At 50.8% G+C, this 26,211-nt stretch overlaps 1 protein-coding gene across 1 annotated transcript in view; it reads left to right on the top strand.

The window, feature by feature from the left end:
- The window catches only part of LOC130308286 (uncharacterized), a gene marked incomplete at its 3' end in the record, with an annotated part of 35,567 nt that extends 9,607 nt beyond the window's left edge, over positions 1–25,960 (top strand). Inside the window, exons 3-6 of the mRNA XM_056552240.1 lie at positions 8,796–8,873; positions 8,945–9,223; positions 13,896–13,949; positions 25,727–25,960. Of these exons, the coding sequence (XP_056408215.1) occupies positions 8,796–8,873; positions 8,945–9,223; positions 13,896–13,949; positions 25,727–25,960 (645 nt within the window). The remainder of the gene's footprint in view (positions 1–8,795; positions 8,874–8,944; positions 9,224–13,895; positions 13,950–25,726) is intronic.
- Positions 25,961–26,211: the final 251 nt, after the last annotated feature.

Genomic DNA, 26,211 nt, shown 5'->3' with positions numbered 1-26,211 from the left:
ACCTCTCAGATTGGGAGGAGCGCAGCCTAGGCTGGGGCGGGAGGAGGGAGGAGAAGGGGTCAGCAGACAGTTCCACCCATCCCGGGAGTGACACAGGAGGGAGATCAAACGCCCGGAGAAAATGGGGGAGGTCCTCCAAGGTGCGCAAGGTAGCAGACTTGTCTTGGTGATGAGCATGCAGGGCAAACAGAAAGCCCCAGCGGTACACGATGTGGCGGGATTGCATCTCATGCAGGAGGGGCTTCAGGGCTGCCCGCAGGCGAAGTGTGTGTCTTGATAAATCCGTAAAGAGCTGCAGCTTAGCCCCATCAAAGTCAATGTCCCTGAGCTGTCGGGCATTTTGCATAATCTCTTCTTTCTCAGAGAAATAGTGAATGCGACAGATAACGTCCCGCGGCTTAGCAGGGTCTGAGCTAGGAGGACGGAGAGCTCTGTGTGCCCGGTCAATAGCAATCGGGGACTGAGCCGGACGGCCCAGGATAGAATTGAAGATGTCTGTTAACGTAGGCAGAAGACCATCAGTTCGAGTCGCCTCCGGGAGACCCCGCAGTCTGATATTGTTGCGACGGTTTCGGTTTTCCTGATCTTCCATATGAGAGTGCAATAGCTTCTGATTAACCGCTTGTTTAGAGACTGCAGCCCTAAGCTCAGCAATAGATTCCTGGGTGTCAGATCGAAAGGATTCCAGAGTCCCAACTGTTGCGGAGAGGGTCTGCACCTCAGACTGCACCTCCTGGAGGTCCCGTCTCCAGGCAGAACGCAAGTCCTCCCTGAGGGCTACAATATCAGCCTTGGTAGGTAAAAAAGATAATAACGCCTGGAGCTCAGGGTGGGATTGCAGTATTTGGGCTGCAGCAGAGCTTGGTGGGACAGGGTCCAGGACAGGTGCAGGAGCGGGCAGTTGTAGGGGCCTCTGCGAGAGTTGTGGGGGGCAGGGCACCACAGTCTCAGTCCCAAAGTCATCAGCTGGGGTCTGCAGGGGCCAAGGGCTACCCCCTGAGGAGGACCAGGAGGGGGCCGGTGAGGGAGGAGGTTGCACCTCCTCAGGTGCCCGGGAAAGTGGGCCCAGGAGGGGAGGTGATGAGGGGGCTGCCACAGCAGAGTATAGAAGGGGGGATCCCTGCGATCCAGGACAGTCCGCCATTGCCGTGGTGTCCCCAGCCAGGATGGGGACCCCAGGTAGCTGAAGGGGCCACCGCACTCCCGTTGTCGCAGGTGGCGTGGGCAGGGGCTCAGCAGCCCAGGTGGTGTCCGGTCTAGGGCTGGAGAGGGGAGCTGAGGGCTGATACGGTCGGGGCTGCAGTGGCCTGTGCAGAGCGGCCTCTGCAGCTCCCGGCGGTTCCGGCAGAAGAGGGGCGCCCCGTGAGGTTGCAGCTGGGGCAGGTAAGCACAGGTCCCCAACGGGCAAATCAATCAGCAGCGGGACGGGGGGTATCTCCTCCGGGCCCGCACACTCACCGGAGGCCTGGTGTCCCCGCCGCTTCTTCCTGTCTCCTGCGCCTGAGGACCGAGATGGCGCCTGCTGTGAGGTGCCGCTGACGGTGGGCGGGGCTTCACGCTGCTGCGAGGGAGCTGAAGATGGCGGCAGCCCTGGGGGAACTGCGTCCATGGAGTCCTGGAGCCCGGCCAGGGGGGAAAAATAATTTGAGATCGGTGCCGGGGGAGCCCGGGAGCTTCCCACGCCCTTGGGACCTTTTAGTTTCATCCTCCGCACCATCATTCAGGTATTGTGGGCCTCTCTCTCCCGAGCAGTCACGGAACTCACAGAAAAGACAGCTAGACGGCGCGCATAGCAGGCCACGCCTCCCGGTTAGTTAGTTTTTTCTTCAATGTACTCGTCTTTTTTTTCCTTGTGATTTACTAATCTGTCGCCCAATTTCCCTTTCTCTGCAAATTCTGACTACATTAGTGCTTGTACTACTACCCCCATTATGGAACAGGGTCTGTTCCATGTTGGAGGTAGTAGTACAGGGGCTGAGGGATTGATCGCACCGGGTCTCACTTCTGAGACCCGATCAGATGTTATTAAGCAGGGGAGCGGGCGGCAAGTTCCAATCCCCTGCAATGTACTGTAAACTTTCATTTTTAAATTCCCCACCAGAAGCCCTGAATGGCCGGGACCGAGGAGCCAATCAGGGCTCCTGTCAGGGTTTTAATATAGAAGCGCTGTGGTGGGCAAAGATGTATAGAATCTCTGGGGGGGGGGGGGTATATATCTGGCCCCTCCAGCATTTCTATATATATTTCCCCCTGCTGCGCTATATCAAACTTAGTGGCCGCTGCGCTTGAATAAATGTACTGCCCCCCCAGCCCTATTATATATCTATACTGACCCCCGCTGCGCATATACTGACCCCCGCTGCGCATATTTATATATATACTGACCCTCCCCCCAAGCTGCGCATATTAATCTTCATCTTCTCCCTCCCCTTGCTGCCAATGAATGAAAACTCTATTAGCGGGGGAGCGGAGGGCTGGTGCCCGCTCTCACTGCTAAGAGTTTGTCAGTCATAGCGGGCAGCAGCTGCATATCATGCTGTGGGGGTCAGACATGTGGATATATATATATATATATATCTGACCCTCACATCATACATATACAGGTGCCGGCTCACCGCTATGAATGACAAGTAAGCTATTAGGAGCAGCAGCGGAGCCTCCCTGCACTGCTTTACTTGTCATTCATAGCGGTGAGCCGGCACCTGTATATGTATGATGTGAGGGTCAGATATATATATATATCCATAGGTCTGACCCCCACAGCATGATATGCAGCTGCTGCCCGCTATGACTGACAAACTCTTAGCAGCGAGAGCGGGCACCAGCCCTCCGCTCCCCCGCTAATAGAGTTTTCATTCATTGGCAGCAAGGGGAGGGAGAAGATGAAGATTAATATGCGCAGCTTGGGGGGAGGGTCAGTATATATATAAATATGCGCAGCGGGGGTCAGTATATGCGCAGCGGGGGTCAGTATAGATATATAATAGGGCTGGGGGGGCAGTACATTTATTCAAGCGCAGCGGCCACTAAGTTTGATATAGCGCAGCAGGGGGAAATATATATAGAAATGCTGGAGGGGCCAGATATATACCCCCCCCCCCAGAGATTCTATACATCTTTGCCCACCACAGCGCTTCTATATTAAAACCCTGCCAGGAGCCCTGATTGGCTCCTCGGTCCCGGCCATTCAGGGCTTCTGGTGGGGAATTTAAAAATGAAAGTTTACAGTACATTGCAGGGGATTGGAACATGCCGCCCGCTCCCCTGCTTAATAACATCTGATCGGGTCTCAGAAGTGAGACCCGGTGCGATCAATCCCTCAGCCCCTCTACTACTAGTGTTGCTCGCGAATATTCATTTTTTTTTTTTTTTCCCAGTACACATCCCAGTGATCCCCCCTCTCTGCTTCCAGCTTGTGTGGTGTAAAGAAATCTCTAATACTACTGTGTGAGACCGGCGTGCAAATTTTTGCTTATGCTAATTTTTTTATGTGCTACTTTTCGCATATGCGAAAATAAAACGTGAATATTACAAATATGCGAATATTCGCGAATATATGACGACTATTCGTCCATATATTCGCGAATATTCGCGAATTCGAATATGGCCTATGCCGCTCAACACTATATACTACTACCTCCAACATGGAACAGACCCTGTTCCATGATGGGGGTAGTAGTACAAGCACTAATGTAGTCAGAATTTGCAGAGAAAGGGAAATTGGTCGACAGATTAGTAAATCACAAGGAAAAAAAAGACGAGTACATTGAAAAAAAAAACCTAATCAACACTCCAGTCTTTGTAAATGAGGCCACTGTGTTTCATCACTCTGTTTTGTCATGTTGCGTTTCATCACTCTGTTTCGCTCACTCTGTGTTTCGTCATGTTGTGTTTTTGTCACGCTGTGTTTTGTCACTGTGTTTCGTCATGTTGTGTTTTGTCACGCTGTGTTTTGTCACTGTGTTTCGTCATGTTGTGTTTCGCTCACTCTGTGTTTCGTCATGTTGTGTTTCGCTCACTCTGTGTTTCGTCATGTTGTGTTTCGCTCACTCTGTGTTTCGTCATGTTGTGTTTTGTCACTGTGTTTTGTCATGTTGTGTTTTGTCACTGTGTTTTGTCACGTTGTGTTTCGCTCACTGTGTTTTGTCACATTGTGTTTCGCTCACTCTGTGTTTCGTCATGTTGTGTTTCGCTCACTCTGTGTTTCGTCATGTTGTGTTTCGCTCACTCTGTGTTTCGTCATGTTGTGTTTTGCTCACTCTGTTTCGTCATGTTGTGTTTTGCTCATTCTGTGTTTTGTCATGTTGTGTTTCACTCACTCTTTGTTTTGTCACGTTGTGTTTCGTCACTCTGTGTTTCGTCACGTTCTGTTTTGTCACTCTGTGTTTAGTCACATTGTGTTTCGCTCACTGTTTCGTCATGTTGTGTTTCGCTCTCTGTTTCATCACGTTGTGTTTTTGTCACTCTGTTTTGTCAATTTGTGTTTCGCTCACTCTGTGTTATGTCACGTTGTATTTCGCTCACTCTGTGTTTCGCTCACTCTGTGTTATGTCACGTTGTGTTTCGTTCACTCTGTGTTTTGTCACATTGTGTTTCGTCACTTTGTTTCATCACTCTGTTTCGTCACTCTGTGTTTTGTCACGTGTTTCACTCACTCTGTGTTTTGTCACGTGTTTCACTCACTCTGTGTTTCGTCATGTTGTGTTTTGCTCACACTGTGTTTCGCCATGTTGTGTTTTTATCACTGTGTTTTGTCACGTTGTATTTCGCTCACTGTGTTTTGTCACGTTGTGTTTTGCTCATTCTGTGTTTTGTCACGTTGTGTTTTGCTCACTCTGTGTTTTGTCACGTTGTGTTTCGTCACTCTGTGTTTTGTCATGTTGTGTTTCGCTCACTGTTTTGTCACGTTGTGTTTCGTCACTCTGTGTTTCATCATGTTGTGTTTTGCTCACTCTGTTTCGTCATGTTGTGTTTTTGTGACTCTGTTTTGTCACGTTGTGTTTTGCTCACTGTGTTTTGTCTTGTTGTGTTTCGCTCACTCTGTGTTTTGTCACATTGTGTTTTTGTCACTCTGTTTTGTCACGTTGTGTTTCGCTCACTCTGTGTTTTGTCACGTTGTGTTTCGTCACTCTGTGTTTTGTCATGTTATGTTTCGCTCACTCTGTTTTGTCACTCTGTTTTGTCACGTTGTGTTTCGTCACTCTGTGTTTCGTCACGTTCTGTTTCGTCACTCTGTTTTGTCACATTGTTTCGCTCACTCTGTTTCGTCATGTTGTGTTTCGCTCTCTGTTTCGTCACGTTGTGTTTTTGTCACTCTGTTTTGTCAATTTGTGTTTCGCTCACTCTGTGTTATGTCACGTTGTGTTTCGTTCACTCTGTGTTTTGTCACGTTGTATTTCGCTCACTCTGTTTTGTCACGTTGTGTTTCGTCACTTTGTTTCATCACTGTTTCGTCACTCTGTGTTTTGTCACGTGTTTCACTCACTCTGTGTTTCGTCATGTTGTGTTTTGCTCACACTGTGTTTCGCCATGTTGTGTTTTTGTCACTGTGTTTTTTCATGTTGTTTTTCGCTCACTGTTTTTTGTCACGTTGTGTTTTGCTCATTCTGTGTTTTGTCACGTTGTGTTTTTCTCTCTGTGTTTTGTCATGTTGTGTTTCACTCATTCTGTGTTTTGTTACGTTGTGTTTTGCTCATTCTGTGTTTTGTCACGTTGTGTTTTGCTCATTCTGTGTTTTGTCACGTTGTGTTTCGCTCACTCTGTGTTTTGCTCACTCTGTGTTTTGTCATGTGTTTCGTCACTCTGTGTTTTGTTACGTTGTGTTTTGCTCATTCTGAGTTTTGTCACGTTGTGTTTCGCTCACTCTGTGTTTTGCTCACTCTGTGTTTTGTCATGTGTTTCGTCACTCTGTGTTTTGTTACGTTGTGTTTCGTCACTCTGTGTTTTGTTACGTTGTGTTTTGCTCATTCTGTGTTTTGTCACGTTGTGTTTTGCTCATTCTGTGTTTTGTCACGTTGTGTTTTGCTCATTCTGTGTTTTGTCACGTTGTGTTTTGCTCATTCTGTGTTTTGTCACGTTGTGTTTTGCTCATTCTGTGTTTTGTCACGTTGTGTTTCGCTCACTCTGTGTTTTGCTCACTCTGTGTTTTGTCATGTGTTTCGTCACTCTGTGTTTTGTTACGTTGTGTTTTGCTCATTCTGTGTTTTGTCACGTTGTGTTTTGCTCATTCTGTGTTTTGTTACGTTGTGTTTTGCTCATTCTGTGTTTTGTTACGTTGTGTTTCACTCATTCTGTGTTTTGTTACGTTGTGTTTTGCTCATTCTGTGTTTTGTCACGTTGTGTTTTGCTCATTCTGTGTTTTGTTACGTTGTGTTTCACTCATTCTGTGTTTTGTCACGTTGTGTTTTGCTCATTCTGTGTTTTGTCATGTTGTGTTTCGCTCACTCTGTGTTTTGCTCACTCTATGTTTCGTCATGTTGTGTTTTTGTCACTGTGTGTTGTCACTGTGTTTTGTCATGTTGTGTTTTGCTCATTCTGTGTTTTGTCACGTTGTGTTTTGCTCACTCTGTGTTTTGTCACGTTGTGTTTCGTCACTGGGTTTTGTCACGTTGTGTTTCGTCACTCTGTGTTTCATCATGTTGTGTTTTGCTCACTCTGTTTCGTCATGTTGTGTTTTTGTGACTCTGTTTTGCCACGTGTTTTGCTCACTGTGTTTTGTCACGTTGTGTTTTGTCACTCTGTTTTGTCACGTTGTGTTTCGTCACATTGGCCCTGATTTACTAAAGTACAACAATTTTTTTTCTCTCAGTTTATGCGCCTAAATTTTTGTCGACCATCAATGCGACTAATTCTGCGTCCAAATTTTACACCACACAACCTACACGTTTGAAAACACTCAGTGTTTTTTTATTACAAGAAAATGGGCGTGGTTAACAAAAAATGGTGAAAAAAAGTGTTCCTGACAAAAAGCAGAAATTACTCGGATTACTTCCAAAATCACTCCTGAAAAAGTGTGAGAATAACAGACAGCCAAGAGGATGTGTAAAAACTACCAAAAGCGAGTGATCTTGGCAAAGGCGAAGCTTAACGTGGTGGGGGGGCTGAAACTATTTCCTTTTTGTTTGTATTTTCATTGTTTTACAGTTTTATACAAGGATTTTTCGAATATTCAAAGCATTTTAATCTTTAAAATAAGCCTTTAATTGTATATATATATATATATATATGTATTTTTATTTTTTATTTTTTGGGGGGGAGGGGGGGGGGGTTAAACTCCTATATGAGATTGTCTAAGTCCATAAAATTTTTTAGTTATATTTTGTTGCTTAATTCCCGTTAAAGGGGTACTTTGATGGAAAACTTTTTTTTTAATCAACTGGTGCCAGAAAGTTAAACAGATTTGTAAATTACTTCTATTAAAAAATCTTCATCCTTCCAGTACTTATTAGCTGCTGAATACTACAGAAGAAATTATTTTCTTTATAAATTATATGAAGTGCTCTCTGCTGACACCTCTGTCCATTTTAGGAACTGTCCAAAATATATGCTGCTCTGGACAGTTCCTAAAATGGACAGAGAGGTCAGCAGAGAGCACTGTGCTCGTGATGTCAGCAGAGAACTCTGTGCTCCAAAAAGAAAATAATTTCCTCTGTAGTATTCAGCAGCTAATAAGTACTGAAAGGATTAAGATTTTTTAATAGAAGTCATTTACAAATCTGTGTAACTTTCTGGCACCAGTTGATTTAAAAAAAAAAAAAGAAAAATTCCACCGGAGTACCCCTTTAAATCTTGTGTTCAGCTTGTTTGGTTTGGCACATGCTATTGATGATTTGTATTCTTTACCCATGGTTTTTATTTTTTTTATTATAACTTGGAGTATGTGCAACACAAAAAAACATGCGACAAAAAAACATGCGACAGAAAATGAACCGACACGTGCGACACATTAGTAAATATCTCCCGGAAAAAGAGGAGTGAGATCTAAAACACCCAGAAAGGACACAGGGTATTAGGAACTCAGGGTCATTGGGGGAGATTTCCCCACAGCGACCAATCGCAACGCAGCTAACGAGCTCTGGTAAAGTGAAAGCTGAGCTGTGATTGGTCGGTGTGGGGAAATCACTTTCTCTCACACAGTTTGATAAATCTCCCCCATTGTGTTTCGCTCACGTTTATTTTCGCTCACGTTGATTTTCGCTCACTCTGTTTCGTCACGTTGTGTTTTGCGCACGTTGATTTTCGCTCACTCTGTTTCGTCACGTTTATTTTCGCTCACGTTGATTTTCGCTCACTCTGTTTCGCTCACGTTTATTTTCGCTCACGTTGATTTTCGCTCACTCTGTTTCGTCACGTTGTGTTTTGCGCACGTTGATTTTCGCTCACTCTGTTTCGTCACGTTGTGTTTTGCGCACGTTGATTTTCGCTCACTCTGTTTCGTCACGTTGTGTTTTGCGCACGTTGATTTTCGCTCACTCTGCTTCGTCACGTTGTGTTTTGCGCACGTTGATTTTCGCTCACTCTGCTTCGTCACGTTGTGTTTTGCGCACGTTGATTTTCGCTCACTCTGCTTCGTCACGTTGTGTTTTGCGCACGTTGATTTTCGCTCACTCTGTTTCGTCACGTTGTGTTTTGCGCACGTTGATTTTCGCTCACTCTGCTTCGTCACGTTGTGTTTTGCGCACGTTGATTTTCGCTCACTCTGTTTCGTCACGTTGTGTTTTGCGCACGTTGATTTTCGTTCACGTTGTGTTTCGTCACTCTGCGTTCTGCTCACTTGCTGACATCATTTCTTGTAGATGGGAGGAGCCAGAGATCAGAGGACTGGACAAATGGAAGGATGTGGCGGGATCAGCGGCCGCTCACATACGGCAGGCGTAAGTTGATGACTCAGCGTTATCCGTTGTGGTGCACCCCAGATATTACGGGGTCCCTCTTTACATTTCAGGTGTGGTGAGAAAGCGCTGCGGCCGCCGCTCCCCCAACTTCTCCCGCGTGGAGCTGGAGCGCTTCGTGTCCCTGATGGATCGCTATCTCCCGGACGAGCTCCAGAGGACGGGGGCCATCTCTCTGTGCCAGCGCCGCTCCATCCTCCAGGAGATCGCCCGCCGCCTGGAGCCCATGTCCGGCTGCCTCCGCACCCCGCGCCAGCTGCTCCACCGATGGGCGGACTTCAACAACAGAGACCCCGAGCGCCTGATGGAGATACGGATGCAGCTCCACTTTGGTGAGATGTGCTGCAGCTACTTGGGGATGGGCCATAAAATGGTGAGATGTGCTGCAGGTAGTGGGGGATGGGCCATAAAATTGTGAAATGTGCTGCAGGTACTCAGGGATGGGCCATAAAATGGTGAGATGTGCTGCAGATACTGGAGGATGGGCCAAACAATGGTGAGATGTGCTGCAGGTACTGGGGGATGGGCCAAACAATGGTGAGATGTGCTGCAGGTACTGGGGGATGGGTCAAACAATGGTGAGATGTGCTGCAGGTGCTTGGGGATGGGCCATATAGTGGTGAGATGTGCTGCAGGTACTGGGGGATGGGCCACAAAATAGTGAAATGTGCTGCAGGTACTGGGGGATGGGCCATAAAATGGTGAGATGTGCTGCAGGTACTGGGGAATGGGCCATATAATGGTGAGATGTGCTGCAGGTACTGGGAGATGGGTCAAACAATGGTGAGATGTGCTTCAGGTACTGGGGGATGGGCCATATAATGGTGAGATGTGCTGCAGATACTGGGGGATGGGCCAAACAATGGTGAGATGTGCTGCAGGTACTGGGGGATGGGCCAAACAATGGTGAGATGTGCTGTAGGTACTGGGGGATGGGCCATATAATAGTGAGGTGTGCTGCAGGTACTGGTGGATGGGCCATATAATGGTGAGATGTGCTGCAGGTGCTTGGGGATGGGCCATATAATGGTGAGATGTGCTGCAGGTACTGGGGGATTGGCCATAAAATGGTGAGATGTGCTGCAGGTACTGGGGGATGGGCCATAAAATGGTGATATGTGCTGCAGGTACTGGGGTATGGGGGTGTCCCAGTCATGTGATATCGGAGCCCAGCCATATATATGGGGGTGTCCATGGTCATGTGATATCGGAGCCCAGCCTTATATATGGGGGTGTCCCTGGTCATGTGATATCAGAGCCCAGCCTTATATATGGGGGTGTCCCTGGTCATGTGATATCGGAGCCCAGCCATATATATGGGGGTGTCCATGGTCATGTGATGTAGGAGCCCAGCCATATATATGGGGGTGTCCATGGTCATGTGATGTAGGAGCCCAGCCATATATATGGGGGTGTCCATGGTCATGTGATATCAGAGCCCTGCCATATATATGGGGGTGTCCCTGGTCATGTGATATCGGAGCCCAGCCATATATATGGGGGTGTCCATGGTCATGTGATGTAGGAGCCCAGCCATATATATGGGGGTGTCCATGGTCATGTGATGTAGGAGCCCAGCCATATATATGGGGGTGTCCATGGTCATGTGATGTAGGAGCCCAGCCATATATATGGGGGTGTCCATGGTCATGTGATGTAGGAGTCCAGCCATATATATGGGGGTGTCCATGGTCATGTGATGTAGGAGCCCAGCCATATATATGGGGGTGTCCATGGTCATGTGATGTAGGAGTCCAGCCATATATATGGGGGTGTCCATGGTCATGTGATATAGGAGCCCAGCCATATATATGGGGGTGTCCATGGTCATGTGATGTAGGAGCCCAGCCATATATATGGGGGTGTCCATGGTCATGTGATGTAGGAGCCCAGCCATATATGGTGAGATGTGCTGCAGGTACTGGGGAATGGGCCATATAATGGTGAGATGTGCTGCAGGTACTGGGAGATGGGTCAAACAATGGTGAGATGTGCTTCAGGTACTGGGGGATGGGCCATATAATGGTGAGATGTGCTGCAGATACTGGGGGATGGGCCAAACAATGGTGAGATGTGCTGCAGGTACTGGGGGATGGGCCAAACAATGGTGAGATGTGCTGTAGGTACTGGGGGATGGGCCATATAATAGTGAGGTGTGCTGCAGGTACTGGTGGATGGGCCATATAATGGTGAGATGTGCTGCAGGTGCTTGGGGATGGGCCATATAATGGTGAGATGTGCTGCAGGTACTGGGGGATTGGCCATAAAATGGTGAGATGTGCTGCAGGTACTGGGGGATGGGCCATAAAATGGTGATATGTGCTGCAGGTACTGGGGTATGGGGGTGTCCCAGTCATGTGATATCGGAGCCCAGCCATATATATGGGGGTGTCCATGGTCATGTGATATCGGAGCCCAGCCTTATATATGGGGGTGTCCCTGGTCATGTGATATCAGAGCCCAGCCTTATATATGGGGGTGTCCCTGGTCATGTGATATCGGAGCCCAGCCATATATATGGGGGTGTCCATGGTCATGTGATGTAGGAGCCCAGCCATATATATGGGGGTGTCCATGGTCATGTGATGTAGGAGCCCAGCCATATATATGGGGGTGTCCATGGTCATGTGATATCAGAGCCCTGCCATATATATGGGGGTGTCCCTGGTCATGTGATATCGGAGCCCAGCCATATATATGGGGGTGTCCATGGTCATGTGATGTAGGAGCCCAGCCATATATATGGGGGTGTCCATGGTCATGTGATGTAGGAGCCCAGCCATATATATGGGGGTGTCCATGGTCATGTGATGTAGGAGCCCAGCCATATATATGGGGGTGTCCATGGTCATGTGATATCAGAGCCCTGCCATATATATGGGGGTGTCCATGGTCATGTGATGTAGGAGTCCAGCCATATATATGGGGGTGTCCATGGTCATGTGATATCGGAGCCCAGCCATATATATGGGGTGTCCATGGTCATGTGATATCGGAGCCCAGCCTTATATATGGGGGTGTCCATGGTCATGTGATATCGGAGCCCAGCCTTATATATGGGGGTGTCCATGGTCATGTGATGTAGGAGCCCAGCCATATATATGGGGTGTCCATGGTCATGTGATGTAGGAGCCCAGCCATATATATGGGGGTGTCCATGGTCATGTGATGTAGGAGCCCAGCCATATATATGGGGGTGTCCATGGTCATGTGATGTAGGAGCCCAGCCATATATATGGGGGTGTCCATGGTCATGTGATATAGGAGCCCAGCCATATATATGGGGGTGTCCATGGTCATGTGATGTAGGAGCCCAGCCATATATATGGGGGTGTCCATGGTCATGTGATATCAGAGCCCAGCCATATATATGGGGGTGTCCATGGTCATGTGATATCGGAGCCCAGCCATATATATGGGGGTGTCCATGGTCATGTGATATCGGAGCCCAGCCTTATATATGGTTGTGTCCATGGTCATGTGATGTAGGAGTCCAGCCATATATATGGGGGTGTCCATGGTCATGTGATGTAGGAGCCCAGCCATATATATGGGGGTGTCCATGGTCATGTGATGTAGGAGCCCAGCCATATATATGGGGGTGTCCATGGTCATGTGATGTAGGAGCCCAGCCATATATATGGGGGTGTCCATGGTCATGTGATATCAGAGCCCAGCCATATATATGGGGGTGTCCATGGTCATGTGATATCGGAGCCCAGCCATATATATGGGGGTGTCCATGGTCATGTGATATCGGAGCCCAGCCTTATATATGGTTGTGTCCATGGTCATGTGATGTAGGAGTCCAGCCATATATATGGGGGTGTCCATGGTCATGTGATGTAGGAGCCCAGCCATATATATGGGGGTGTCCATGGTCATGTGATGTAGGAGCCCAGCCATATATATGGGGGTGTCCATGGTCATGTGATATAAGAGCCCAGCCTTATATATGGGGGTGTCCATGGTCATGTGATGTAGGAGCCCAGCCATATATATGGGGGTGTCCATGGTCATGTGATGTAGGAGCCCAGCCATATATATGGGGTGTCCATGGTCATGTGATATAAGAGCCCAGCCTTATATATGGGGGTGTCCATGGTCATGTGATGTAGGAGCCCAGCCATATATATGGGGGTGTCCATGGTCATGTGATATCAGAGCCCTGCCATATATATGGGGGTGTCCATGGTCATGTGATGTAGGAGCCCAGCCATATATATGGGGGTGTCCATGGTCATGTGATATAGGAGCCCAGCCATATATATGGGGGTGTCCATGGTCATGTGATGTAGGAGCCCAGCCATATATATGGGGGTGTCCATGGTCATGTGATGTAGGAGCCCAGCCATATATATGGGGGTGTCCATGGTCATGTGATATAAGAGCCCAGCCTTATATATGGGGGTGTCCATGGTCATGTGATGTAGGAGCCCAGCCATATATATGGGGGTGTCCATGGTCATGTGATGTAGGAGCCCAGCCATATATATGGGGGTGTCCATGGTCATGTGATATCAGAGCCCTGCCATATATATGGGGGTGTCCATGGTCATGTGATGTAGGAGCCCAGCCATATATATGGGGTGTCCATGGTAATGTGATATCAGAGCCCCGCCATATATATGGGGGTGTCCATGGTCATGTGATGTAGGAGCCCAGCCATATATATGGGGGTGTCCATGGTCATGTGATGTAGGAGCCCAGCCATATATATGGGGGTGTCCATGGTCATGTGATATCAGAGCCCTGCCATATATATGGGGGTGTCCATGGTCATGTGATGTAGGAGCCCAGCCATATATATGGGGTGTCCATGGTCATGTGATGTAGGAGCCCAGCCATATATATGTGGTGTCCATGGTTATGTGATGTAGGAGCCCAGCCATATATATGGGGGTGTCCATGGTCATGTGATGTAGGAGCCCAGCCATATATATGGGGGTGTCCATGATCATGTGATTGGTCGACATTTATGGTTCTCATTGTTTCTTGTTGCAGCCGCCAATGGTGACCAGAACTGGGAATCAGATGTGCAGACAGCGCCCTCTGTGGGTAAGGATCACATCCTGCAGCTGGTATGTACAGTAGTGACAGGGGCCCGTGTAGATGATCAGAGTAGTAGTGACAGGGCCCGTGTAGATGATCAGAGTAGTAGTGGCAGGGGCCCCGTGTAGATGATCAGAGTAGTAGTGACAGGGCCCGTGTAGATGATCAGAGTAGTAGTGGCAGGGGCCCCGTATAGATGATCAGAGTAGTAGTGGCAGGGGCCCCGTATAGATGATCAGAGTAGTAGTGGCAGGGGCCCCGTGTAGATGATCAGAAATGTAGTGGCAGGGGCCCCGTATAGATGATCAGAGTAGTAGTGGCAGGGGCCCCGTATAGATGATCAGAGTAGTAGTGGCAGGGGCCTCGTATAGATGATCAGAGTAGTAGTGGCAGGGGCCCCGTGTAGATGATCAGAAATGTAGTGGCAGGGGCCCCGTATAGATGATCAGAGTAGTAGTGGCAGGGGCCCCGTATAGATGATCAGAGTAGTAGTGGCAGGGGCCCCGTGTAGATGATCAGAGTAGTAGTGACAGGGCCCCGTGTAGATGATCAGAGTAGTAGTGACAGGGGCCCCCGTGTAGATGATCAGAGTAGTAGTGACAGGGCCCCCGTGTAGATGATCAGAGTAGTAGTGACAGGGGCCCCATGTAGATGATCAGAGTAGTAGTTACAGGGGCCCCCGTGTAGATGATCAGAGTAGTAGTGACAGGGGCCCCGTGTAGATGATCAGAGTAGTAGTTACAGGGGCCCCCGTGTAGATGATCAGAGTAGTAGTGACAGGGGCCCCGTGTAGATGATCAGAGTAGTAGTGGCAGGGGCCCCGTGTAGATGATCAGAGTAGTAGTGACAGGGCCCCGTGTAGATGATCAGAGTAGTAGTGACAGGGGCCCCGTGTAGATGATCAGAGTAGTAGTTACAGGGGCCCGTGTAGATGATCAGAGTAGTAGTGACAGGGGCCCCGTGTAGATGATCAGAGTAGTAGTGACAGGGGCCTCTGTGTAGATGATCAGAGTAGTAGTGGCAGGGCCCCCGTGTAGATGATCAGAGTAGTAGTGACAGGAGCCCCGTGTAGATGATCAGAGTAGTAGTGACAGGAGCCCCGTGTAGATGATCAGAGTAGTAGTGACAGGGGCCCCGTGTAGATGATCAGAGTAGTAGTGACAGGGGCCCCATGTAGATGATCAGAGTAGTAGTTACAGGGGCCCCCGTGTAGATGATCAGAGTAGTAGTGGCAGGGGCCCCGTGTAGATGATCAGAGTAGTAGTGACAGGGCCCCGTGTAGATGATCAGAGTAGTAGTGACAGGAGCCCCGTGTAGATGATCAGAGTAGTAGTGACAGGGCCCCCGTGTAGATGATCAGAGTAGTAGTGACAGGGGCCCCGTGTAGATGATCAGAGTAGTAGTGACAGGGGCCCCGTGTAGATGATCAGAGTAGTAGTGACAGGGACCCCGTGTAGAAGATCAGAGTAGTAGTGGCAGTGACCCCATGTAGATGATCAGAGTAGTAGTGACAGGGGCCCCGTGTAGATGATCAGAGTAGTAGTGACAGGGGCCCCGTGTAGATGATCAGAGTAGTAGTGACAGGGGCCCCGTGTAGATGATCAGAGTAGTAGTGGCAGGGGCCCCGTGTAGATGATCAGAGTAGTAGTGATAGGGGCCCCCGTGTAGATGATCAGAGTAGTAGTGACAGGGGCCCCGTGTAGATGATCAGAGTAGTAGTGACAGGGCCTCTGTGTAGATGATCAGAGTAGTAGTGAGAGGGGCCCCGTGTAGATGATCAGAGTAGTAGTGACAGGGGCCCCGTGTAGATGATCAGAGTAGTAGTGGCAGGGGCCCCGTGTAGATGATCAGAGTAGTAGTGGCAGGGCCCCGTGTAGATGATCAGAGTAGTAGTGACAGGGGCCCCGTGTAGATGATCAGAGTAGTAGTGACAGGGCCCCGTGTAGATGATCAGAGTAGTAGTGGCAGTGACCCCGTGTAGATGATCAGAGTAGTAGTGACAGGGCCCCCGTGTAGATGATCAGAGTAGTAGTGACAGGGGCCCCGTGTAGATGATCAGAGTAGTAGTGACAGGGCCCCCGTGTAGATGATCAGAGTAGTAGTGACAGGGCCCCGTGTAGATGATCAGAGTAGTAGTGACAGGGCCTCTGTGTAGATGATCAGAGTAGTAGTGACAGGGGCCCCGTGTAGATGATCAGAGTAGTAGTGACAGGGGCCCCGTGTAGATGATCAGAGTAGTAGTGACAGGGGCCCCGTGTAGATGATCAGAGTAGTAGTGGCAGGGGCCCCGTGTAGATGATCAGAGTAGTAGTGACAGGGGCCCCTGTGTAGATGATCAGAGTAGTAGTGACAGGGGCCCCGTGTAGATGATCAGAGTAGTAGTGGCAGGGCCCCGTGTAGATGATCAGAGTAGTAGTGACAGGGGCCCCGTGTAGATGATCAGAGTAGTAGTGGCAGGGCCCCGTGTAGATGATCAGAGTAGTAGTGACAGGGGCCCCGTGTAGATGATCAGAGTAGTAGTGACAGGGCCCCGTGTAGATGATCAGAGTAGTAGTGACAGGGGCCCCGTGTAGATGATCAGAGTAGTAGTGACAGGGGCCCCGTGTAGATGATCAGAGTAGTAGTGACAGGGGCCCCGTGTAGATGATCAGAGTAGTAGTGACAGGGGCCCCGTGTAGATGATCAGAGTAGTAGTGACAGGGGCCCCGCGTAGATGATCAGAGTAGTAGTGACAGGGGCCCCGTGTAGATGATCAGAGTAGTAGTGACAGGGGCCCCTTGTAGATGATCAGAGTAGCAGTGACAGGGGCCCCCGTGTAGATGATCAGAGTAGTAGTGACAGGGGCCCCGTGTAGATGATCAGAGTAGTAGTGGCAGGGGCCCCGTGTAGATGATCAGAGTAGTAGTGGCAGGGGCCCCGTATAGATGATCAGAGTAGTAGTGGCAGGGGCCCCGTGTAGATGATCAGAGTAGTAGTGACAGGAGCCCCGTGTAGATGATCAGAGTAGTAGTGACAGGAGCCCCGTGTAGATGATCAGAGTAGTAGTGACAGGGCCCCGTGTAGATGATCAGAGTAGTAGTGACAGGAGCCCCCGTGTAGATGATCAGAGTAGTAGTGACAGGAGCCCCGTGTAGATGATCAGAGTAGTAGTGACAGGGGCCCCGTGTAGATGATCAGAGTAGTAGTGACAGGGCCCCGTGTAGATGATCAGAGTAGTAGTGACAGGGCCCCCTTGTAGATGATCAGAGTAGTAGTGACAGGGGCCCCGTGTAGATGATCAGAGTAGTAGTGACAGGGGCCCCGTGTAGATGATCAGAGTAGTAGTGACAGGGGCCCCGTGTAGATGATCAGAGTAGTAGTGACAGGGCCCCGTGTAGATGATCAGAGTAGTAGTGACAGGGGCCCCGTGTAGATGATCAGAGTAGTAGTGACAGGGCCCCCTTGTAGATGATCAGAGTAGTAGTGACAGGGCCCCCTTGTAGATGATCAGAGTAGTAGTGACAGGGGCCCCGTGTAGATGATCAGAGTAGTAGTGACAGGGGCCCCGTGTAGATGATCAGAGTAGTAGTGGCAGGGGCCCCGTGTAGATGATCAGAGTAGTAGTGACAGGGGCCCCGTGTAGATGATCAGAGTAGTAGTGACAGGGGCCCCGTGTAGATGATCAGAGTAGTAGTGACAGGAGCCCCGTGTAGATGATCAGAGTAGTAGTGACAGGGCCCCGTGTAGATGATCAGAGTAGTAGTGACAGGGCCCCCGTGTAGATGATCAGAGTAGTAGTGACAGGGGCCCCGTGTAGATGATCAGAGTAGTAGTGACAGGGGCCCCGTGTAGATGATCAGAGTAGTAGTGACAGGGGCCCCGTGTAGATGATCAGAGTAGTAGTGACAGGGGCCCCGTGTAGATGATCAGAGTAGTAGTGACAGGGCCCCGTGTAGATGATCAGAGTAGTAGTGATAGGGGCCCGTGTAGATGATCAGAGTAGTAGTGACAGGGGCCCGTGTAGATGATCAGAGTAGTAGTGGCAGGGCCCCCGTGTAGATGATCAGAGTAGTAGTGGCAGGGGCCCCGTGTAGATGATCAGAGTAGTAGTGACAGGAGCCCCGTGTAGATGATCAGAGTAGTAGTGACAGGGGCCCCGTGTAGATGATCAGAGTAGTAGTGACAGGGCCCCGTGTAGATGATCAGAGTAGTAGTGACAGGGGCCCCGTGTAGATGATCAGAGTAGTAGTGACAGGGGCCCCGTGTAGATGATCAGAGTAGTAGTGGCAGGGGCCCCGTGTAGATGATCAGAGTAGTAGTGACAGGGGCCCCGTGTAGATGATCAGAGTAGTAGTGATAGGGGCCCCGTGTAGATGATCATAGTAGTAGTGACAGGGGCCCCGTGTAGATGATCAGAGTAGTAGTGGCAGGGGCCCCGTATAGATGATCAGAGTAGTAGTGGCAGGGGCCCCGTGTAGATGATCAGAGTAGTAGTGGCAGGGGCCCCGTATAGATGATCAGAGTAGTAGTGGCAGGGGCCCCGTGTAGATGATCAGAGTAGTAGTGACAGGGCCCCGTGTAGATGATCAGAGTAGTAGTGACAGGGGCCCCGTGTAGATGATCAGAGTAGTAGTGACAGGAGCCCCGTGTAGATGATCAGAGTAGTAGTGACAGGGCCCCCGTGTAGATGATCAGAGTAGTAGTGACAGGGGCCCGTGTAGATGATCAGAGTAGTAGTGACAGGGCCCCGTGTAGATGATCAGAGTAGTAGTGACAGGGGCCCCGTGTAGATGATCAGAGTAGTAGTGACAGGGCCCCGTGTAGATGATCAGAGTAGTAGTGGCAGGGGCCCCGTGTAGATGATCAGAGTAGTAGTGACAGGGCCTCTGTGTAGATGATCAGAGTAGTAGTGACAGGGCCCCGTGTAGATGATCAGAGTAGTAGTGGCAGGGGCCCCGTATAGATGATCAGAGTAGTAGTGGCAGGGGCCCCGTGTAGATGATCAGAGTAGTAGTGACAGGGGCCCCGTGTAGATGATCAGAGTAGTAGTGACAGGGGCCCCGTGTAGATGATCAGAGTAGTAGTGACAGGGGCCCCGTGTAGATGATCAGAGTAGTAGTGACAGGGGCCTCTGTGTAGATGATCAGAGTAGTAGTGACAGGGCCCCCTTGTAGATGAACAGAGTAGTAGTGGCAGGGGCCCCGTGTAGATGATCAGAGTAGTAGTGACAGGGGCCCCCGTGTAGATGATCAGAGTAGTAGTGGCAGGGGCCCCGTGTAGATGATCAGAGTAGTAGTGACAGGACCCCGTGTAGATGATCAGAGTAGTAGTGACAGGGGCCCCGTGTAGATGATCAGAGTAGTAGTGACAGGGGCCCCGTGTAGATGATCAGAGTAGTAGTGACAGGGGCCCCGTGTAGATGATCAGAGTAGTAGTGACAGGGGCCCCCGTGTAGATGATCAGAGTAGTAGTGGCAGGGGCCCCGTGTAGATGATCAGAGTAGTAGTGACAGGGCCCCGTGTAGATGATCAGAGTAGTAGTGACAGGGCCCCCGTGTAGATGATCAGAGTAGTAGTGATAGGGCCTCTGTGTAGATGATCAGAGTAGTAGTGACAGGGGCCCCGTGTAGATGATCAGAGTAGTAGTGGCAGGGGCCCCGTGTAGATGATCAGAGTAGTAGTGACAGGGGCCCCGTGTAGATGATCAGAGTAGTAGTGACAGGGCCTCTGTGTAGATGATCAGAGTAGTAGTGACAGGGCCCCGTGTAGATGATCAGAGTAGTAGTGACAGGGCCCCGTGTAGATGATCAGAGTAGTAGTGACAGGGCCCCGTGTAGATGATCAGAGTAGTAGTGACAGGGGCCCCGTGTAGATGATCAGAGTAGTAGTGACAGGGCCTCTGTGTAGATGATCAGAGTAGTAGTGACACGGGCCCCGTGTAGATGATCAGAGTAGTAGTGACAGGGCCCCGTGTAGATGATCAGAGTAGTAGTGACAGGGCCTCTGTGTAGATGATCAGAGTAGTAGTGACAGGGGCCCCGTGTAGATGATCAGAGTAGTAGTGACAGGGCCCCGTGTAGATGATCAGAGTAGTAGTGACAGGGGCCCCGTGTAGATGCTCAGAGTAGTAGTGACAGGGCCCCGTGTAGATGATCAGAGTAGTAGTGACAGGGGCCCCGTGTAGATGATCAGAGTAGTAGTGGCAGGGGCCCCGTGTAGATGATCAGAGTAGTAGTTACAGGGGCCCCCGTGTAGATGATCAGAGTAGTAGTGACAGGGCCCCATGTAGATGATCAGAGTAGTAGTGACAGGGGCCCCGTGTAGATGATCAGAGTAGTAGTGACAGGGGCCCCGTGTAGATGATCAGAGTAGTAGTGACAGGGGCCCCGTGTAGATGATCAGAGTAGTAGTGACAGGGGCCCCGTGTAGATGATCAGAGTAGTAGTGACAGGGGCCCCGTGTAGATGATCAGAGTAGTAGTGGCAGGGGCCCCGTGTAGATGATCAGAGTAGTAGTTACAGGGGCCCCCGTGTAGATGATCAGAGTAGTAGTGACAGGGGCCCCATGTAGATGATCAGAGTAGTAGTGACAGGGGCCCCGTGTAGATGATCAGAGTAGTAGTGACAGGGGCCCCGTGTAGATGATCAGAGTAGTAGTGACAGGGGCCCCGTGTAGATGATCAGAGTAGTAGTGACAGGGGCCCCGTGTAGATGATCAGAGTAGTAGTGACAGGGGCCCCGTGTAGATGATCAGAGTAGTAGTGACAGGGGCCCCGTGTAGATGATCAGAGTAGTAGTGACAGGGGCCCCGTGTAGATGATCAGAGTAGTAGTGGCAGGGGCCCCGTGTAGATGATCAGAGTAGTAGTGACAGGGGCCCCGTGTAGATGATCAGAGTAGTAGTGACAGGGGCCCCGTGTAGATGATCAGAGTAGTAGTGGCAGGGGCCCCGTGTAGATGATCAGAGTAGTAGTGACAGGGCCCCGTGTAGATGATCAGAGTAGTAGTGACAGGGCCCCGTGTAGATGATCAGAGTAGTAGTGGCAGGGGCCCCGTGTAGATGATCAGAGTATCAGTGACAGGGGCCCCCGTGTAGATGATCAGAGTAGTAGTGACAGGGCCCCGTGTAGATGATCAGAGTAGTAGTGACAGGGGCCATGTGTAGATGATCAGAGTAGTAGTGACAGGGGCCCCGTGTAGATGATCAGAGTAGTAGTGACAGGGCCCCGTGTAGATGATCAGAGTAGTAGTGGCAGGGGCCCCGTGTAGATGATCAGAGTAGTAGTGACAGGGCCCCGTGTAGATGATCAGAGTAGTAGTGACAGGGGCCCCGTGTAGATGATCAGAGTAGTAGTGACAGGGGCCCCGTGTAGATGATCAGAGTAGTAGTGGCAGTGGCCCCGTATAGATGATCAGAGTAGTAGTGGCAGTGGCCCCGTGTAGATGATCAGAGTAGTAGTGACAGGGCCCCCGTGTAGATGATCAGAGTAGTAGTGGCAGGGGCCCCGTGTAGATGATCAGAGTAGTAGTGACAGGGGCCCCGTGTACATGATCAGAGTAGTAGTGACATGAGCCCCGTGTAGATGATCAGAGTAGTAGTGACAGGGGCCATGTGTAGATGATCAGAGTAGTAGTGACAGGGCCCCATGTAGATGATCAGAGTAGTAGTGACAGGGGCCCCGTGTAGATGATCAGAGTAGTAGTGGCAGGGGCCCCGTATAGATGATCAGAGTAGTAGTGACAGGGGCCCCGTGTAGATGATCAGAGTAGTAGTGACAGGGCCCCCTTGTAGATGATCAGAGTAGTAGTGACAGGGCCCCGTGTAGATGATCAGAGTAGTAGTGACAGGGCCCCGTGTAGATGATCAGAGTAGTAGTGACAGGGGCCCCGTGTAGATGATCAGAGTAGTAGTGACAGGGCCCCGTGTAGATGATCAGAGTAGTAGTGACAGGGCCCCCGTGTAGATGATCAGAGTAGTAGTGACAGGGGCCCCGTGTAGATGATCAGAGTAGTAGTGACAGGGCCCCGTGTAGATGATCAGAGTAGTAGTGACAGGGCCCCCTTGTAGATGATCAGAGTAGTAGTGACAGGGGCCCCGTGTAGATGATCAGAGTAGTAGTGACAGGGGCCCCGTGTAGATGATCAGAGTAGTAGTGACAGGGGCCGTGTGTAGATGATCAGAGTAGTAGTGACAGGGCCCCGTGTAGATGATCAGAGTAGTAGTGACAGGGGCCCCGTGTAGATGATCAGAGTAGTAGTGACAGGGCCCCCTTGTAGATGATCAGAGTAGTAGTGACAGGGCCCCCTTGTAGATGATCAGAGTAGTAGTGACAGGGCCCCCGTGTAGATGATCAGAGTAGTAGTGACAGGGGCCCCGTGTAGATGATCAGAGTAGTAGTGACAGGGGCCCCGTGTAGATGATCAGAGTAGTAGTGGCAGGGCCCCCGTGTAGATGATCAGAGTAGTAGTGACAGGGCCCCCGTGTAGATGATCAGAGTAGTAGTGACAGGGGCCCCGTGTAGATGATCAGAGTAGTAGTGACAGGGGCCCCGTGTAGATGATCAGAGTAGTAGTGACAGGGGCCCCGTGTAGATGATCAGAGTAGTAGTGACATGAGCCCCGTGTAGATGATCAGAGTAGTAGTGACAGGGCCCCGTGTAGATGATCAGAGTAGTAGTGACAGGGCCCCCGTGTAGATGATCAGAGTAGTAGTGACAGGGGCCCCGTGTAGATGATCAGAGTAGTAGTGACAGGGGCCCCGTGTAGATGATCAGAGTAGTAGTGACAGGGGCCCCGTGTAGATGATCAGAGTAGTAGTGACAGGGGCCCCGTGTAGATGATCAGAGTAGTAGTGACAGGGCCCCGTGTAGATGATCAGAGTAGTAGTGATAGGGGCCCGTGTAGATGATCAGAGTAGTAGTGACAGGGGCCCGTGTAGATGATCAGAGTAGTAGTGGCAGGGGCCCCGTGTAGATGATCAGAGTAGTAGTGGCAGGCCCCCGTGTAGATGATCAGAGTAGTAGTGGCAGGGGCCCCGTGTAGATGATCAGAGTAGTAGTGACAGGGCCCCTTGTAGATGATCAGAGTAGTAGTGACAGGGGCCCCGTGTAGATGATCAGAGTAGTAGTGACAGGGCCCCGTGTAGATGATCAGAGTAGTAGTGACAGGGGCCCCGTGTAGATGATCAGAGTAGTAGTGACAGGGCCCGTATAGATGATCAGAGTAGTAGTGGCAGGGCCTCTGTGTAGATGATCAGAGTAGTAGTGGCAGGGGCCCCGTGTAGATGATCAGAGTAGTAGTGACAGGGCCCGTATAGATGATCAGAGTAGTAGTGGCAGGGCCCCGTGTAGATGATCAGAGTAGTAGTGACAGGGGCCCCGTGTAGATGATCAGAGTAGTAGTGACAGGGCCCCGTGTAGATGATCAGAGTAGTAGTGACAGGGCCCCTTGTAGATGATCAGAGTAGTAGTGACAGGGGCCCCGTGTAGATGATCAGAGTAGTAGTGACAGGGGCCCCGTGTAGATGATCAGAGTAGCAGTGACAGGGGCCCCGTGTAGATGATCAGAGTAGTAGTGGCAGGGGCCCCGTGTAGATGATCAGAGTAGTAGTGACAGGGCCCTCTGTGTAGATGATCAGAGTAGTAGTGGCAGGGGCCCCGTGTAGATGATCAGAGTAGTAGTGACAGGGGCCCCGTGTAGATTATCAGAGTAGTAGTGACAGGGGCCCCGTGTAGATGATCAGAGTAGTAGTGACAGGGGCCCCGTGTAGATGATCAGAGTAGTAGTGACAGGGCCCCCTTGTAGATGATCAGAGTAGTAGTGGCAGGGGCCCCCGTGTAGATGATCAGAGTAGTAGTGACAGGCCCCCGTGTAGATGATCAGAGTAGTAGTGACAGGGCCCCGTGTAGATGATCAGAGTAGTAGTGACAGGGGCCCCGTGTAGATGATCAGAGTAGTAGTGGCAGGGCCCCGTGTAGATGATCAGAGTAGTAGTGACAGGGCCTCTGTGTAGATGATCAGAGTAGTAGTGGCAGGGGCCCCGTGTAGATGATCAGAGTAGTAGTGACAGGGCCCCGTGTAGATGATCAGAGTAGTAGTGACAGGGCCCCTTGTAGATGATCAGAGTAGTAGTGGCAGGGGCCCGTGTAGATGATCAGAGTAGTAGTGACAGGGCCCCCGTGTAGATGATCAGAGTAGTAGTGACAGGGGCCCCGTGTAAATGATCAGAGTAGTAGTGACAGGGGCCCCGTGTAGATGATCAGAGTAGTAGTGGCAGGGGCCTCTGTGTAGATGATCAGAGTAGTAGTGACAGGGGCCCCGTGTAGATGATCAGAGTAGTAGTGACAGGGCCCCGTGTAGATAATCAGAGTAGTAGTGACAGGGCCTCTGTGTAGATGATCAGAGTAGTAGTGACAGGGGCCCCGTGTAGATGATCAGAGTAGTAGTGGCAGGGGCCTCTGTGTAGATGATCAGAGTAGTAGTGACAGGGGCCCCGTGTAGATGATCAGAGTAGTAGTGACAGGGCCCCGTGTAGATGATCAGAGTAGTAGTGGCAGGGGCCTCTGTGTAGATGATCAGAGTAGTAGTGACAGGGGCCCCGTGTAGATGATCAGAGTAGTAGTGGCAGGGCCCCGTGTAGATGATCAGAGTAGTAGTGACAGGGCCCCTTGTAGATGATCAGAGTAGTAGTGACAGGGCCCCGTGTAGATGATCAGAGTAGTAGTGACAGGGCCCCTTGTAGATGATCAGAGTAGTAGTGACAGGGGCCCCGTGTAGATGATCAGAGTAGTAGTGACAGGGGCCCCGTGTAGATGATCAGAGTAGTAGTGACAGGGGCCCCGTGTAGATGATCAGAGTAGTAGTGACAGGGGCCCCGTGTAGATGATCAGAGTAGTAGTGGCAGGGGCCCCGTGTAGATGATCAGAGTAGTAGTGACAGGGCCTCTGTGTAGATGATCAGAGTAGTAGTGGCAGGGGCCCGTGTAGATGATCAGAGTAGTAGTGACAGGGGCCCCGTGTAGATGATCAGAGTAGTAGTGACAGGGGCCCCGTGTAGATGATCAGAGTAGTAGTGGCAGGGGCCCCCGTGTAGATGATCAGAGTAGTAGTGACAGGGGCCCTGTGTAGATGATCAGAGTAGTAGTGACAGGGCCCCGTGTAGATGATCAGAGTAGTAGTGACAGGGCCCCGTGTAGATGATCAGAGTAGTAGTGACAGGGGCCCCGTGTAGATGATCAGAGTAGTAGTGACAGGGCCCCCGTGTAGATGATCAGAGTAGTAGTGGCAGGGGCCCCGTGTAGATGATCAGAGTAGTAGTGGCGGGGGCCCCCGTGTAGATGATCAGAGTAGTAGTGACAGGGCCCCGTGTAGATGATCAGAGTAGTAGTGGCAGGGCCCCGTGTAGATGATCAGAGTAGTAGTGGCAGGGGCCTCTGTGTAGATGATCAGAGTAGTAGTGGCAGGGGCCCCGTGTAGATGATCAGAGTAGTAGTGGCAGGGCCCCGTGTAGATGATCAGAGTAGTAGTGGCAGGGGCCCCGTGTAGATGATCAGAGTAGTAGTGGCAGGGCCTCTGTGTAGATGATCAGAGTAGTAGTGGCAGGGCCCCCGTGTAGATGATCAGAGTAGTAGTGACAGGGCCTCTGTGTAGATGATCAGAGTAGTAGTGGCAGGGCCCCGTGTAGATGATCAGAGTAGTAGTGGCAGGGCCCCGTGTAGATGATCAGAGTAGTAGTGGCGGGGCCCTTTACTGGTCATATTACGCCCCCCCTGCTGGTCACAAGTTGTAATTATAATCTTCTCACTACAGGAGAGCGGTGGATGCGGAGGACGTCTCATCACCCATCATCATCATCATCTTCTTCTTCCTTGGAGGTGGAGGAGACCCCGGGGGACCCTCTTGATGCTGTGTGGGATGAGGGGCTCAGTGAGTCCTCCGCTCAGTATTCTCCTCTTCTGCCTGACCCTCCTCCGCACACTTCACTCACCACACACATCGATGCACAGGGGCGCTACATAGTGCCGCCACCCCTCCTGGACCCCGGTGAGTATCATACAACAGAGGCTGAGGAGGATGTGGGCTGGGGGGGGGGGGCACAAATAATGGGGCATCCTCAGTGGTAAGAACGGAGGATGAGGAGCCGAGGATGAGGAGCGGAGGATGAGGAGCACAAGATGAGGAGCAGAGGATGAGGAGCACAAGATGAGGAGCGGAGGATGAGGAGCGGAGGATGAGGAGCGGAGGATGAGGAGCGGAGGATGAGGAGCGGAGGATGAGGAGCACAAGATGAGGAG

This window comes from Hyla sarda, unplaced genomic scaffold (assembly GCF_029499605.1).
Source record: "Hyla sarda isolate aHylSar1 unplaced genomic scaffold, aHylSar1.hap1 scaffold_1475, whole genome shotgun sequence".
Classification (NCBI taxonomy): Eukaryota; Metazoa; Chordata; class Amphibia; order Anura; family Hylidae; genus Hyla; species Hyla sarda.
This window is presented reverse-complemented; position numbering and strand designations above follow the sequence as displayed.